Below are 17,419 nucleotides of genomic sequence, written 5' to 3' on the forward strand. Positions count from 1 at the left end.
ACAAAATGCCAGGACACGTGGCTTCCTGAGCTTTCGGTCTTGGAGATGGATCATTCATTTGAAATGTACAGAATTGTGGGTTTGCTAGTGCCCAAGCAACCAGCATTCTCATATGAAGACCCTGTGTGGGGCAAGGATTGATCAAAGGGAAAACCCAAATATGTAGTGTTCTGTTTTACTTTTGGTATAAAACCTAGGAATGTCCTTGGAACGTCTTACCTGCAAATTTGGAATGACAACACATTAAGTTGATATGCTGTAATACACGTCCACAGCCCGTGCTCAGAAAACATTTTTAAAAATCACAAATGCCTATTCTGGGCACTGTGAACTCCTGACTGGGAGGGCCTGGGCATCGCCGCCCTGGGGACGGCACGCAGCAGCCACACACAGCACGCTGGGCTTCCACATCTTCTGGGAGCTTGGCGCTGCTGTGTGCTTGGCCCAGGGCATGCAGTGTCTCCCGGTCACACCTCCGTGTGGCCCAGTTACTTCCCTCTGGGGCACAGACTTGGATGCTACCTTTGGGTGAGCCTGGCCTCTGCCAAGGTGATGTAAAGATGGTGGGACTACACAGACTATTTTGAAACTGTTGTTCTACTTAAGCTTTTTGGAGGAGGTTTTCATGTTACTGTGTGTCCTATCAAGGAGGGTAGAAACGTGACATACTCTCTCACAGGATAAAGGACAAGCCCCAGTGGGACTTGCAGCCTAACCAACGCATTAGCTCCAAGCTGAGCAAAAGGCCCGAGCGCTCCGCTCCTAGCGCCTCTGTGCACTTCATTTCCTAGTGAAATGCCCGATTTTCTTGTTGAGGGAGCTTCTGTTTGCTTCCAGGTGTGAGAGCTCCTCCCCTTCTCCTCCAATCTGCCCTTTGGGAGACACTAAGAAGCCTCAGAGCTGGGTGGTAACATCCCCACTGAGACAAATAAATTAAGATTCTTTATCCAGATATTTTCTAATGTGGAATACGTTGCTCTAACCCTGAAGTAACCTGCCTTCACCATCAGTATCAGAGTCAGGGACTCACTCCTCACAACACCTGTCTTTTTGTCCTGGGTGGAATTACTTAGAGCTTTTGCTGACAGGACTGCTAACAACTGTTTCATACAACAGAGTATCTGTGGTGGCTAAGGGCTTTGTTGACAAGGGGTTACTGTGGCAACAACAGAGCCTGCTGAAGAGCTCCAGGTCAGGAGCTCCAGTGGCTAGAGTGCCGTTGCCAGAAATTATACGGCATGTGAGACACAGGGGAGGGTGTTTTCTCCAGAGTAGCACAAGCAGTGCTTGGTTTTACCCCTGCTTTCTTTACCATTTGACAAGAAGCCAGGTGATGATCACAAATCAGTCTCCTACATCTTGCTACATTTCCAGGTGCCGCGGGCCCTGGAGACACAGGGGTACTGGTGGGATAAGACCTGTCTGACAGGATGCATTCACCTGTGCAGACCTTCCGAGCCTGGTTCCATGCAGTGGGTTTGCTTCTAGTTAAATTCCCGATTCCATGTTCTCCCACTGTGTTCCCTAAGGGCCTTGGACTCAGGTAGGAAGTGTGGCACAGCCAACCACACAGCACAGGGAGGGCTGGGAGGGCAGGGGGGAGTGGCCGGAGGGACCGGCCAGTTTGCTGACCTCCAGATTGAAGCAGCTCTGGCCTCCCGGCCTGCAGCTCCTGGCATCCCCGTCGGCTCTGCGGTGCAGCTCCCGTGTGGCTCGGAGGTGCAGGTGCTCCCGCTCGTCCCCTCGCTCCTGACCCAGCTGCCACTCCATCTGATCTCTCAGTTTGGACTGTTAGGTGCATGGAGGGATTTGGTTGTTTTTTGTTTTTTTTAAAATTTTAAATAAAAAACAAAGGACAAGAGGGTGAGGGTGGGGTGGGGAGGGGAGATAAAGAAAACAGAAATGGGTAAGGTAGACGACTGAGAACACTACCAGACGAAGAAAAGCATGAATAGAAAAACCAACTTGAACACAGTGGCATAAGAGAGTGAAGAGAACAGAACCAAAATGAGGGTGAGCAAAATGATGGGCTGAAAGATCTGAAAAGCAAAGAGAGAGGGGGAGGAATGCAGAACACTGGTTATGAGGCGCATGCAATGGGGGTGCGTGAGTCACAGACGCAACCACAAGCACACTACCCATGAAGGATACGGAAGCAAGGCTCCTCCTTCCTTGCTTGTGGTCGAGCAGCCAAAGCCATAATCCAGGGCGGCAGGTGGGTCATGCACCCGAGGGCGACGCATAGGAAAGCAGTCCTGGGACGACCACTCCACTCCTCCCTCACCCTCGGCTCGGGGAGGGCAGCGGGAGCAAGGCAGCAGCGAGTTTCCATCCAAACCAGCCTTCTCTCAGAGCCACGCTCCTCTCCCCCATTCTGGTTCATCTTCCAGCGGGAGTGGGGGGGCCTGGCTGCCTAGGGCCTTTCAGAACTGTCCCTTTGGCAATAAACCCGCAAACGCTCCTGAGCGAGTCTGCTAATTATCCTGACTGTGAAATGAGTTTGTGCTTCGGTTTAAACGCCTCTTTGCTTCTTCATCAGGATAGCTGGTCGTTTGAGACACCAAAAAAGGAGAAAGGATGGGCTGCTTCCGTCCCTATCGCTTCCACTGGGACTGGCCTTGCGTCATGAGGGAAGACCTCTAAGCCGAGAGCAATGGCGCAGTTAAAAATAAGAGAGGAGCAAGGAGAAAGAGACAAGGAAATAAAAGAGAACTTAAAAAAAAGAAACCCAACCAATAGAAAGGATTTGGTTGACACTTGAGGCTTTAGTACAATGCAGGTTTGAAATCATAACCAAGCAGCCGTGAGCAGAATGAGTTCAAGTGCAGCAATGCCAGCAAGAAGGAAGAGCAAAACCGAGCAGGGAGGCAGAGCCAGGAGCCCCCTTACCTGCAACTCTGGGACCAGCTCCTTCCCCAGGTTCCCGATGGGGGAGTCCCGGGACACGGAGGTCACCGTAGAGAGGAAGCTGGACGACTCTGTGAGGTGGGGCAAGGGGGACAGGCCTTCCAGGCGCTCCCTTAGGCCGTCCCCGATCCGGTTCACCTGCTCCAGGAAGGCCTGGAGCTCTTTCCTGAAGGCCTTCATCCTGGCATTGATGGTCCCTAACAGCTGGGGCTCCTTCTTGTCCCCCTCCCCCTGAACACCAGGCCCCGGCGAGGCCAGGTCGTCCACAAAGCCACTGGTGTCTGTGATGAGGCTGTCCACGGTCCGCTCCAGCCGCTCAGCCTCGTGCTTTATGCTCACCAAGCACTCGGAGTCCTCCCTGGCCCTCAGGACCTCCGCCGGACACGGCTCGCTGGCCTCCGACGGCTTCCCGCTGCTGAAGCCTGACGTTTTCTCGAATGTCTCCTCCGAGTCGCTCTCACCGCCAATGGGGCCCTCCCGCCTGGGCTGGGGTAGGCGGCCCTCCTCCCCGTCGCTCTCCTTCTTGCCCGCGTCGCTGTCGGCGTCACTGTCCCGGGGGCTCGGGGCGCGCAGGCCCAGGTGGGCGGCCAGGTCGCAGCGCTGCACGTTGGACAGCAGCACGCGGTTCTCGTACTGGAGCTTCAGCACCTTCCCGCTCAGCTCGCTGATCTGCAGCCGCGCGGACTTGAGCTCCTCCTGCAGGGGAGCCCCACTGCCCGCGCCCTTGCCCCCGCCGTCCGCCAGCCACCCGGGCTCCGGACGCGGGTCAAACTTGAACTTGCTCAGCTCGTGAGTCAGCTGCCGGTTGTGGTCTTCGATCTCAGATATGGACCTTCGAAGCAGCTCCGCTTCCTCCTCCACGAACTGCAGGTGCCGGCGGAGCTCTGTGGAGGACTCCAGGGAGTCACCAAAGGGTGAGGTAGGAACGCTGGGCATGTGGTCCCGGCCTAGGCCCTCCCGCTCGTACTGGCCCCGCATGTCCTCCATCTCTGCTTTGAGACCTCGGTTCTCCACTTCCAGTTCCACGATCTTCCGGCCCAAGATGTTGGCTTCCTCCTCCACCAACTTCAGCCGTAGCTTCAGCTCTGCCTCCCGGGTGCTGGGCGGCCCGCCGGCCTCGCCTGTGGGCAGGGGGCTGTCCACGTCGCCGTACAGGGCCTTGTACTTCTGCAGCTCCTGCTCCAGGTCCTCCTTCTCCCTCCCCAGCTTGGCCATCTTTTTGCGCATCAGGGAACCTTCCTCTTTGGCAAACTGAAGCTGGCATTTCAAATCGGCACTGTCATCCTGCCAGGAAAGAACAGCCCGAGAAAAGGGTTATTTGAAAATACCGAATGCTCGTGTTTTTGATGATTTCCCTCGCACCTCGCCCCCAACACACGCACAAACACAACACACCGATCTTTCTGTCAGTGCATCGGGTTAGGGTAGAAAGGGCCAAAACAAAGCCAAGGGGAGCTGGGGACTTCACAAAGTCTCCTGCTTCGTCACAGACACAAAAGAAACCAAACAATTAGTTTGGAAGAAACGTGCACATGAAAACCATCATACAGGTGATGAGTGAGAGTGAGAAGATGAAATGAAACTCAACACCCGCTGGTGATCCCGTGTTACCTTGTGATCCAATGTGACTCATGACCAGTGTCGGGGGGAGAGAGCAGAACCCCTTGCTAAGCCTGGTGCAGGCAGACAGGCTTCTGTAGTCACTTCCACCTGTTGCCACTCACTCCATGGTGCAGACTTCCCTTATCCAAAGTGGTCAGCAACCCACAGGTAGTACCAGGAGGGAGCCGCCAGGTGACCCCAAATCAGGGCCAGGCTTTCCACTGACTAGCTGAGAACCTGAGACATGGCAACTCACCTCTCCCTATCCCCTGGTCTCCCTACCCCCAGTGTATCACAAGGATGACATGAGGACAAAATTATGAGATGATAGGCATGAGGGTGCTTTGGGAGTCAAGGTGTGGAGTAAGTACCAAACTCTGACAGTTAGTATGAGTTGGTTACTGCAAACCTAAGCACCTGGGTTACTCACAACCTTCCGCCATGCAAGTGCAACTTCAGAGCCTGGGGTTACGTTCCGCTCCCTTTAGTTGCTATAACACAGCAGGAAAGTAAGCTCAGAAACCCAAGGCAAGGAGGTAAGTGTTTCAAAACCTGAGATGTAGTTCTTATTGGACTACCAGAGGATTCTGAGGGTCACAAACACGGACTCTCTCTCCTAAATGCCCACACGGTTTGGCTGAGGTCAAGAGGCACTTTTTGGCCAATTGGAAAGTTGACTCTGCCTTTACCATGCAGGTCTCAAAGCCATGAAGCAACATGAACCTGACTTGGGCTTGCACATAAGTTTTCTGTCACATTCAATGGGGAAAATGACCACTTTCATGAATCATTCCTCTCTGATTGGCTATCAGGAATTTCAAAGGGCTGTCGTGGAGACAAAGACTTCAGCAGAGGCTTCCCCATCACACAGAGAAACTCAACAGCATGCTGGAGGGTAGTCAAACCCATCAGCCTCAGCAGAAGAGGAGTCATCAAACCAATGTGTGGAACAAGTCAACGTTCTGGGGGAGAGTGAACTCTCTGAGATCATACTTTGTGCTCAAACGGCCTGGTAGAGTTGACACAGCTTTCACACTCATGCTCTGCCAATGTTTTTGCCACACTCTCACCATTAGTCAGAAAGATACAGAAAGGCCTCCCTTGGCGACCCCCAACTTTCATCCTTCCATCCACCTAGACCCCTCTTCCCCACACCACAAATCTATGGAAGTTAAAAAAAAAGGGGGGGGGGATGTGACAGGGCAGACTTGAAGAAAAACCTAAGGCCGATGGTGCACCAGTGCTGCATGGAAAGTAGGCCCTGGTGCTATCTGTGCATCTTCTGAGGGACAACACTCCCACTGCCATCCTCTTAGCAGCAGAAAAACCAGTCCTGCCAGTCCTGGGGTCAAACACGCTGCCCTGAGTCCCACTTCTGCCCCTTCTGTCCCTGGCACCATGGACTGATCACAGAGCCTTGGTGAACCCATCTCCTCAGTCTAAAGCAGGATCCTCACTCAGTTGCAAGGTCATTTTGAAGGTCAAATGGAATAATGCACAGCAAAGTGGTTTGTATATGTATGATAAATCTTCATACTCTAGCACCCTGAAATTAACTTTCTGCTTTGTCGGAAACACAATTGATATTGGAGGAAGGAGCCAGTAACTCTGTTTTTCCCCCCTCTTTGTGCATCAGTAATATATAAATATCATTGGGAACAGAGCATTGTCTTCATGTTCTAACAACTTATCCCATTAAGGATTTGTTTTGGGGGGGGGGATTAAACAGGTATAAAAAGGGTTTCTGTGACTATCTGGAAAATGAAGCTGTTTGCCCACTCACACCAAGCAAAATGGGTTATCACCACTGCTGGGGTAGTGAGAGATATATATATGTATGTGTATATATGTATATGTATATTTTTTAAAGGAACCTACACTGAATAGATGGGCTATAAAAGACATATATTGTAGTCTCTCCTAATATTAAGGAGAAATCATGCTTATTTGTTCATTCATTTTTTTCAGTAAATACTGAGTACCTACTATGAACCAGAAATTGGCATTTTACTTTCAAATGACCCCAGCTTCATAAAACTTTCTACAGTAAAACAATCAAAAGCACCCTTTCAATTTTTTGTTAAACCTAGATCCCCAAGAAATCAATGGAGACAGACTATCAATACTTTGTTAATGGATTAGTTTGGGAGTAAAAAGCTGGGGACAAGAAGACAAGGTAGTGCTCTTAGAGATATCATTAACTCGATAGCCAGTGTTTGTCCTTTGTCCAAAATCACCTAAGTGATCCTATCTCCACCTTGAAGCAGAGAAATTCACCTTAGTACCTGAGGACGGCGGCAGAGATCATGGGAGACAATGTCGCCAGCCACAAGGAAACTCTGCCCTCTGCCCACCCCAAGCCTGGGCAGACCCAGAGATGGACAAGACCACCTATTGTGATCAATGTCCTAATCCTCCTTCCACGGAAACTTGCAACTGGTGAGGCCTTGATATGGAAGGCCAGGTTAGAAAAGGGCAAACGAGGGGCAAAATTACCTGTTCAGTTCTGGGAGATTTTGTCTCAAACCTACATCAGGGAGTCTCAGGTGATCACTCCTGAGGGTCTTTGCTCAAAAGTGGAGCTAAGAAGTTGAAGACATGGGAAGGATCTCTGAGAGGCACATGGAACCCAGACCTCACGTGAGGGTTCTGAAACACTTGGTTATAAATGGTTAGGGTAGAAAAAGCCTATAAAGCCCTCAAATCGCCTTCATCTCTGGAAACCTTGAACCTTGCACCATCCCTTTCCATCCGCCTTTCCCACAAGTCTGACTATAAACCAGAACCACTCTCCTCCATCTCCTTGAAACTAAACCCACGTCAGTTAAAAAAGCAAGATTCCATGCCATATGCTAACGATGTCCGATTTCTAGATGACCTGAGGATCGATAAAATATCCAAAAAGTCTTCTTTAAGGAGAACTATACACATAGCAGGAATTCTGACACGATCAGAGCATGCTGTCGTTTCTACTAAGCACCCATGCACTATCAGGCCTGCCACCAAGACTTTAAGCAGTTTTTGAAAGAACGACAATCTTTGAAGCCATGAGAGTGTGCGCAGTTCACAAAGGGGTCAGACATCCTTACTCCGCTTAGGCAGCTGGAGAAGGTGCTGGGCCTTCTGGGGCCGGCGTGTGGGAGGGGGAGGCCAAGGTGCTGGGCTCAGCCTGTTCTGGGGGCGGGAAGTCACTCCTTCTAGCAAGATGGGGAATCACAGCCTCAGCTAAAGCAGCGGGAGGCTGGCTATCCATCTTATCTTGTAACCACAGACTTTCCAAACTCTGCCAAAACTCTGGGGAAGGGGTCTAGGCCAAATCCTAAGCTGAAGGATATCAAGCTCTGGTTTCAAGAGATCATCAGATAGCTCCAGGAATGCAGTATGAAAGCAGAAGGTTGAGTCAAACTTTCCACATGACACTGTCCCTGTGGCAAGCAGAGAAGGCAAGCATGGCATGGGGCAGGACACACCCAGGACCACCACCACCACCACTACCACCAGCTGGAAAGGCCTTGCCAAGCAACAAAAATATATCACTATGGGTATATATTCTTTGGCTTGCAAGTCTGATGTCTAGCCAGCACCCCAAGCGCTGACTGCTCGCACTCCTACCTTGCGCCGGGGTGCCAGTTTCCTTTGAGTTTTGGTTGCAGACCTGCAGTTCCCAAGGCGCTCCGCTCCACCACTCTGCTGAACAGAAACTCCTTTCTCAATGATACTGCAAGCTGAAGGGGGACTGGACACCTTCCCAGTGCCCAGGGCTTCTCAAACACTCCCGAGGGGCAGCAGCGGCTGTTCTCAGCCTGATTTACCCACAGGGGAAGGCAATGCCATGCTATTCCTTCCAGAATGGGGCAGCAGTTACCATTTTAAGAAAAATATCTTCCCTGGTCAAGAGCCAGCAAGCTGAAACCTACTCAAAGCCCAGGAGGGCTCAAGCACCCAGCAGCGGGACGACAGGTTTAAATTTCCCTGTTATTAGTGAAGCCAAAGCGAGACTGGGGAGTAGAGAGAGTAGAAGAGAACAGTTAAACTTTGGCATCCCTGCTGTTCACATGGCCTGGCTCCCCTTGAAGGGCACTCTGGGGGGTCAGTGAGTTTGGAGACTGGAGAAACCCAAAGGAATCAACGTGGAGTTCACAGGGGCAGGTCAGCAGCTCTTAGTTACCGGACCTACTGTGTCTCTCTAATTACTACTTGCTTTGAGAGCTCGGAGAGCTGATATCCCAGTAATACCTTTGTTCCATCCAACACTAATATTAGCAGCGATTTTTTTAAGAAAGAAGAAAGGAATCCAGTAAAGCAAGTATTCAGAAAAGCTAAGAAAGTTCTGAAGAACACATACCATGTACATAGAAAAGGCCACACTTTACCATCTTTTGGTAAGAATATTTCACTTTCATTTAGGACAATTTAGGATACTGTTCAGCTTGCACATGTGTATGTATATATACACATATATATATAAAACAACCAACGCTCAAAAACAGTGCCTTGCGAATGACCCAGCACTACAGTAGTCCTGCTGTTTTACTGTGTGAATGACATTGAAGGCCCAAACACTTTTTACCACTTATGAGTACTGCCAGCTTATTGGTGCAAGAAACAAAAGGAAAGAGCTGTTGGTTTGGAAAGAAAAGTTTCACCCAAGGAGGTTTTGAATGAGTCCAAATTTTTTGGCAGGTAATGTTTTCTTTGAATATCTTAAATATGTTAAAGGCACTGCTAACATCTTTAAAGAAAAATCAAAATGAGGTGACGGCCCCTTGACGAGGTGCAACATCAGAACGAAACCTCTGCTTACCTGGTTAAAGGTTTTCTTTTCTTTGTAGGTTTCCCGACTGCCTCTTCTTTTCAGGGAACTCTGAAATAGATCCAAGTGACATTCTGTTAAGGAGGTGTCACACATGGAACTTGCCCTGGGTGGGCACTGTCCCCACTGGTCAGTGACACACAAGGACGAGGTCTTTTTTTTTCCTCCTCACTGAAATCAAGTAACCACTTACAGTCAATGTTTCAAAGCAGTTAAATAGGTTGCTGAGGTCTTTGAATCCTAAAAGGCTTTAAATCCTTATTATTTTTCGGGTACTCCTCAGTTACTCAGTTTCATGAAAAAGGGGGGTGGTTTGGATAATTTGTACCAGTGGAGGAAAGATGAGAGAACAGGAAAAAGTAGAAAGTTTTGGAAATAGATATGTAGTATTTCTGGGCTGCTGTATCTTCCTAATTATGTTTTGTTTGGACTAATATCAAAATTATTTGATGCTTCCTGAATGCCTAAAAATAAATGGCCAGATTAAAAAAAAAAAAAAGTGGTAGAGAGGGGAAAAAGGTGGCTCTTGTTTATGGAGAAAACCTAATAATGTAGGTTGCAACATTCTCCATGAACAAGCCCCAATTCATGATTAAACCTACATCTTAAAGCTCTAAGAGAGTTCATAATTTATTCATTTGTGGTGTGGCCTTGGCTGTCCTTCAGTGCACCTTTGCCTGCTATAGGCAAGAAATGTGTCTGAAATATAAACATAAGTATAAATACAAGGGCCAAGGGGTGTCTGAAATGGGATAACAGGAGGCAGACAGCTCCTGCTACAGTAAAGTATGAGGACAGAACTGACTGGAACAAGAGCGGGAAGCATCCTAGAGGAAGACAAAGGAATTCGAAACCTGAAAGAATTCATGTAATCCTGAGACAAGTTGGAAGAAAGCAGCTCGGAAAGTTAAGACTGCTGGCTGTCATTCAGACCTTGGCAAACCTGTGAATGGGAAGAGATTCCTCCGAGGGCCGCCCCCCTCCCTCTGCCCTACCTGAGGCAAGGACCTGGCTGCTCTGGGGACTCACCTTGAGGTGGGCTCAGAGCCCCCACATACCAAAACCTGGCAAGGGAGGCTCTTATGCAGGTCACTTATGTAACAGTCAGACCTTAAGTTAATAAACTCCGTTCATTTAAGTGTCTCACTCACAGAAGACTAGGCCATGCCATTTACTGGATGAATTCAGGGTTAAGAAACAAAATTCTAGTTTCCCTGAGCCTCTAGGAGGCTGGAGGCCAGGGTGAGGGGTGGGGGGTGAGGTAATTGAGCAAAGGGGTGAGATGGTTATAGAATCAGCATGAGAGTGGGTGCTCCTTGGTCACCGAGGGGGTGTGCCCCTCTGCAGGAGCGGCTTTGTTTCCTTGAGGCTTTTTGGTAAAAGCAGGGTCACACTACACAGAGAACCAGTCTCCTCCTATAGGTGAAATTAAGCAAGTCTTAAGAAGGGCTTGAGTGTTCCCCCATAATAAGTAGGTTTTCCTGGACTCGTCACGCTGCAGTGAGGGAGTGTCTTTGATCTGAATGAGCTCAGTGAGATGAACACTTCTGATAATTCCCTACAGAGAAGACTTACAATAAGGGAGCAGGAGAGAGACTGCTCCCAACGCTTCAGCCGGAGGGACTTAACTCTGGGGCTGTGAGTGCAGGAACCCGCCTGCTGTGAGCCCCACATCACACCACATTCTCCCAATAAACACAGATTTTGCCGCACTGCAAGAAAACTATCCAGAAGTGAGATGCAGCTAAAAGTGGAGACAGAAGTTTCTGAAAATCTAGGCAGATTCCCCGGTTGCTGCACTCCGGGGCTGGAGGAGGGGGCACATTCCGGGTGAGCCTCCTGCTTGGAGGGAGGCAGCAGGGTAGCACTGCCCAGATTCCTCCAACCCCGATGGGTCTTTTCCCCTCGCTGAGCCCTGAATACAACAGCCTCTGAGTCCTGTGATTCTTCTAGCGACAGGCAGCACAGATCCCCCGTCACAGACCCCAGTCCCAACAGCAACTGTGATGAAAAACGCTGCGAGGATTAAAGGCAGCCAGAAATTTGAAGGACCTACATGAAAGAAACCGTAAAACTTTGGTGATGGACATGAAGCAATGCTTGATGTTAATGGTATCTGATGGAAAGGCCTTGTGTTATAAAGATACCACATTTCTCCCAAATCATTTTCTAAGTATGATAACATTTTAGTCAAATTTCTCTCTCCCTCCATATACATAATGTGTATAATGTAATATATGTACACATACACACAAAAAGTATTTATGTGTGAAGATATATATACACACACCTTTTGTTTATTTGTGAGGAAGGTAAGAGGATGGTAAAATGATTCAAAAATTCATCCAGAACGGGGCTGGCGAACTATGGCCCTCGGGACAAATCAACCCTCAGCCTGTTTTGAAAGCAGGTTTTTCTGAAGTGCAGCCTCCTTACTGTGGTCTGTGGCTGTTCCCGCTGCAAGGGCAGAGTTGAGCAGAGACAAATGGTACGGTCTGCAGAGCCTAAAATATTTACTATCTGGCCCTTTTCAGAAAGTTTGCTGACCTCTGAGCTAGAAAAACAGATTGGTAAAAACAGACAAAAACACTTTGAGAAGGAAGACTGATGACCGTAGGTTTGTACTATTAGATATAAAAATATAACATGATGGTTTGGTGCTGGTACAAGAATAGGCAGATCTATTGAACAAAACAAAGCTCCAAAATAGATTAGAAAGTTTATAAGGTGTTAATAATTGATACAGGTAGCATTTTAAAACAGTGGGGGGAAGAAAGGGCTATTTGTTAGAGGTTGGGGGAACAACTGTCTAACACAGGAAAAATACAGCAAGATCCATACCATGTGCCAAGAAAATTCCAGATGAGTTAAAAAATCTAGATGTAAGAAATCATAAATGAACTAGAAAGAAAGGAGATGAATTTCTATTGTCCTTGGGGCTGGCCTTTATAAACACAGCTACAAAAGCCAAAACATCTAATGGGGAAAAAAATCAATAGAATGACTTGGAGAGATTTTTAATTTTTATATATCAAAAGAAACCATTTACAGTATTAAAAAGCAAATGACAAAGTGGAAAAAAATTTCTAACCCAAGACAGACAAAAGAGTAGTATTTTGCAAGCAATAAGAAAATACCTTAATAAGAAAATAAACAAGTGGCCAATAAATATATGATTGACAATTAAAACAACAAGATATCATTTTTTCACTTAGAGATTTACAGACCAAAAGAAGTACAACACCCGGTGTTAGGGAGTGTCCACGGAGGCAGGCACTTCCACACTGATCAATGAGAGGGGGGGTGCTACAGCATTTCAGGCGGGCAACTCAGCCTCACAAATGCATATATTGTAACCCAGCAATTCCACCTCTGGGAATGTACCCTAAGGAAAAATGCAGGAATACGTGTAAACATTTATGGGTAAGAATGCTCATCACAGTTCCTTTTTTAATAGTAAATATATACTGTGGAGGTTATTAAAATGATGTTGTTGACATACTTAAAGATTTAGGAAATATTATACATTAAAAGAAAAATATAGGTTACAAACAGCATGTATTTTGTGACTTCCATTTATATGTAAACATGTATGTGTTACATGTGTTTGTTGGAAAAGTAGGCTGCAGAAATATGTATCAAAATGTTAATAATGATCATCGTCAGGTGATAGAATTATGGGTGATTTTAATTTTTGTTCTTGTGGCTTTTCATAGTCTGCAAATTATCTACAATAAGTACTATTTCTTTTGCAAAACAAAACAAAAGAAACCCAGGAAGATAAAATTTGTACTTTAAAGAGGTGAGAGAAAAGAGGCTACTGCTCATCTCCAGTGCTGGAGCAGCAGAGCTTCATCGGAAGTTATTTGACAACGTCTTGGGCTTTTCTCCATAATTAGAAATTGTTTTCATTAGCCTAGTCCTTGAGGTGTAACCTATACATACACGGTTCTCTAAAAAGACCGAGGAGCCTGCTAAGGGTTAGGGGAACTGGCCAGGTGCCCCCTGCACTGCAGGTCCCTGGCATAGGGCTCCCTCGCCAAGCTCCAAGCAGTCAGGAGGCCCCTAGGCTGGGGTGTGGTCTCCCCGCTGCTCACCCACATATTGGCCAAGGAACCCTGGGTGCCGAGTGATTTGTATGAGATTATTCATGGCCAGCTCGTTCCTCTGGATGACTCAAAGGTCCAGTGGAGAGTCTCTCCCAAGAAACAATGAAGGGAAAGAAGAAAATGTGGACTGTCAAATAAATGGGGCCCAGGATGGGGCTGTGCCCGCTGCTTAACTCTGCTCTTTCTTTTTAGTCTGGCCAGCTGCCTGAAACCCAACTCTAAATTCTTAGGGAAAGGGAAAAAAATGGATATGTGAATCCATCTAAGTCTGATGCATTTGCTGAGTACCAAATATGATTAAATAAAATATGAAGTCAGGCAATTATCTGGACTTCCATATCAATTCTTAATGCTTCCTACTTTCAGTGAGCCAGTTTCTTCCAAGCAATTTCTGAAAAACTAACAAGCTCTCAATGGCTAAAGTGTCTTCAGCGTTAGGCTTTGGGCTTAAAATTTAAATTGGTAATAAAAGGAGGCAAATACAAATTAGATCGCCATATTAGGAGTCTATGCGGAAAAGCGGGTATAGATGTAGGCGGATGATTTTCAAAATTCTTACAGATTCTTATTATTTAGAAAGTAGTCTGGGGTTTGGGGGCTGCTTTCTAACACACAGTTACAAAATCAGAATAAAATGACAGTCCACAGGTCTTCCTTTTAGGAGGACATTATCAGGATTCTTCTGCCCATATTGAAGTTCTCATTTGAGTGTTACAGGGTGTAAAGAGTAAAAACTATTAGCTTCCTCTTCAGCAGAAGCACCAAGTCCTGGCTGGAAGATGCCTCCTGCCCTTGTCTCCTCTCCACTTGCCCCTAAAACAGCTCCCAGGGAAGCAGGCTCCCTTCATGCCACAGAATCACAGTGCTCCACTGAAGCAGCTGCACCACTTCCACTGCAGGCCCGATCAACACAAACCCCCTCGGACGCCGTGGAAAACCCTCCACGGCCGCAAAGGGAAGGGAACCCTGTCTCTTGGGCCCTGTTCGGGAGGATGATACGATATTAACAACTGCATTTGTTGGGCACTTACGTGTGCCAGGCACAACGCTACTCTCTCATTTTTACACATCTAATCTAATTTAGTTCTGACAAGACCCTAAGAGGCATATATTATTATCACTGACTAACAGACAAGAAAACACAGCAGAAGTTAGGTAATGTTTCAAGGTGCCCGAGACTTGGAGACAGGCCACCAACCTGACCCTGACTCCAACCCTCGCTCCCAGTCACAGACTCCAACCTCAGAGCTGCCTTCAGGCCTTCCACAGCCCAATCTCCTAATTTGGGCTGTTTTTCCCTTTGTTTTCTCAGGGTTTCTAAGCCCCAAATTGCTGAGTGTTCTGATCCAAAGAGTCTCTCCTCTCTTTAAAGAAAGAGCACAAAGAACTATTCTAGGAATGGTTGCAAATTGCTCTGCTCACAAGATACCTCATGGCCATGAAGTACTTGTTGGCACTCTGATTATTTCTGAAAGGATCTGAGCTGCAGACAGCAAAAGTCCTTATTTGGGAAAGATATAAAGCTACTATCAGAGACAAAATACCACAAAGTAAATAAGAGGAGGAAAGTTATATTGAGACGCTGAGGCTGACGAAGGCCACAGCCGCGCTGTGCAGACCATGAGGCCCACCTGGAGCAGACAGAGGCCCCAGCATGCCCAGCCTATCAAATGGCACTTCCTGGGAAAGGACATGATGATAAGAAATGACAGGTCGCTGCACACTGGGGAACGTGGTACACATTTGCTTTGCAGTATGGGCTAGTTGACTCATTTTAAACCTTCAAGACATGTAGCTTGAGGCCTAATGATTAGAAAACTGCTGGCTAAAACATGCTACAACACAATGACCTCAACCAAACGTGATAAAATAAACAAACTGGAGATGATAAAGTAAAACTGTAAGTTATCCTTAGTATGAAAGAAAAAAAAAAAGAAAAATTATGACCATCGCAAGACCATGATGATGACTGCACCAAAAAAAGTGTCCTTCCCCAAATTGTAGGAAGCCCAAATCTTTTTTTCCATAATCGTCATCTGAGGATATGTTTTAGTTGATTTTTTTAGAGAAAAAGGAAGGGGGGAGGAGGGAGAGAGAGAGAGAGAGAGAGAGAAGAGAGAAACATCGATGTGAGAGAGAAACATTGATCAGTTGCCTCCCATATGTACCCTGACCCGGGATAGAAACCACAACCTACGTATGCACCCTGACCAGGAATTGAACCCTCAACCTTTTGCTGTATGGGAAGATGCTCCAACCAACTGAACCACCTGGCAAGAATCCCAACTCTTAATGTGCACATCCATGCAGGCGCTGAGCAACACCACCAAACATTATATGAAATGTAAGATTAGAATCCACACTTCAGAAGTCTCTACTGACTCACTTAGTAGGTGACCAATAAGTGCCCATTGTGCATTTTGAAAAGTTGAAAATTGATAGAAATGTATGCCATTTGCCTGTCAAAATTGAAGATAAGGCTTGTGTCTTTTAAAAAATAATCTGTTTCTGGCTTTCAGTGGTCTACTGGAAAAAATATATATATACCAGTCCATCAAGAGAGGCAAGTTATTTCCTTAGTCTAATGAAATAATACAAAAGAGAAGTGCTTTGAAAAACAAGGAAAGCCAAAAATACAAAAAAACATATAAATTAAAATGTTGCCCCCTTTTCAGAGAAAATCCATCACTTTTTTTTTTCAGGTGCATATAACATGAGAAAATATTTAGTACTTTGTTTAGCTTTCAAACAAAACAAAGGGAAAAGTTTCTGAATTACTTGTGGAACTATTTCATAATAATCTGCCATCACACCCCTTGAACCTCTAATTTAATTGTATATTGTTCTAAATAATAGAGTGCACTATCATACTATTAAAATTTATATAACTTGTCAAAACTCAGTAAACCCAAGACCTGCACATTTCAGTATATATAAATCAAATCAAAGCAAAAATTGAGCTCTAGATAACGATGTGTATTTAGGGAAAAGTGAATTGGTGTCTACAATTTATTTTTAATGTGTCAAAAAGTAAGATGGGTTAACAGAGGGGTGGATGGACAATAGATATGTGATAAATCAAGTATAGTAAAATGTTAGTTTAGAATGTAGGTGGTGAGCGTACAGGTGTTTGCTATAAAATTCTTTAAGCTTTACTGTATTTGAAAACTGTCATAATGTTGGAAAGAAAACCATTATGCACATTAAAAATTATGATTACTAAAAACTTTAAATGACATAGGACATTTTTTATTAAATGCCAGTCTTTGAAATAGAGGGTAAGAAACAAATATAATATCACCAAGGTTAAATATTTTTGTCTTTGAAACGTTTGGAAGCAAATACACTAAAATGCTAATATGCCTTGTCAATAGGCCGTAGAATTATGGGTGAGTTCATGTTTTTCTTTATACACTTTTTGTATTTCTCCAAAATTGTCAAAATTAATGTGTATTATTTTTTCAAATAAAGGAAGATGTTATATTTTAAGGACAACAGAATTGTCTGGTAATGCAAATGTCCCCACTAAACCTAATACTGCATTGCCTTTGCCCGGCCTCCTCTGGAACTGATGGAGAAGACTGAGGGACAAGACCGACTGTGAGCCTTCAAGGGAGGCAGAAATTAACGGGAAATTAAACTGGAGGATTAGCCCCCAGGCAGGATTAGCTCTGTGCTGTTAGGGATCATCAAATACATCTTCAACAGAGGACAAAGAAGGGCCTAATGGACATTTGGGGACAGCAAATGGATCTGAGATTCTAATCACCCTCCCAAGCTGACGGGAGCCCCGTTATCTGGAGCCACTGCTCAGCTCCATTAATCATCCACCAAAACGGTCTGAAATCTCAAAAGTGTCCCTGGTTAGTATTCTGCATAAAGCCAATCCTGTCCCTTAGGTAAATCTTTAACAATTCTTTTCTCTGTCATCGCAACTTGGATTCCCACCTTTAATACCAAGACGTGCTCTGAGTGATTTAAGGGGAAA

At 46.2% G+C, this 17,419-nt stretch overlaps 1 protein-coding gene across 1 annotated transcript in view; it reads right to left on the minus strand.

Annotated features, from left to right (window-relative positions):
• Window positions 1–17,419, minus strand: part of MTCL1 (microtubule crosslinking factor 1) — a 111,365-nt gene that overhangs the window by 40,733 nt on the left and 53,213 nt on the right. Inside the window, 4 exon segments of the mRNA XM_087818947.1 lie at window positions 1,633–1,788; window positions 2,890–4,191; window positions 8,122–8,199; window positions 9,314–9,373. Coding sequence (XP_087675073.1) covers window positions 1,633–1,788; window positions 2,890–4,191; window positions 8,122–8,199; window positions 9,314–9,373 — 1,596 coding nt within the window.

The sequence above is a fragment of the Miniopterus natalensis genome, chromosome 7, assembly GCF_054644295.1.
Source record: "Miniopterus natalensis isolate mMinNat1 chromosome 7, mMinNat1.hap1, whole genome shotgun sequence".
In the NCBI taxonomy this organism is placed as follows: Eukaryota; Metazoa; Chordata; class Mammalia; order Chiroptera; family Miniopteridae; genus Miniopterus; species Miniopterus natalensis.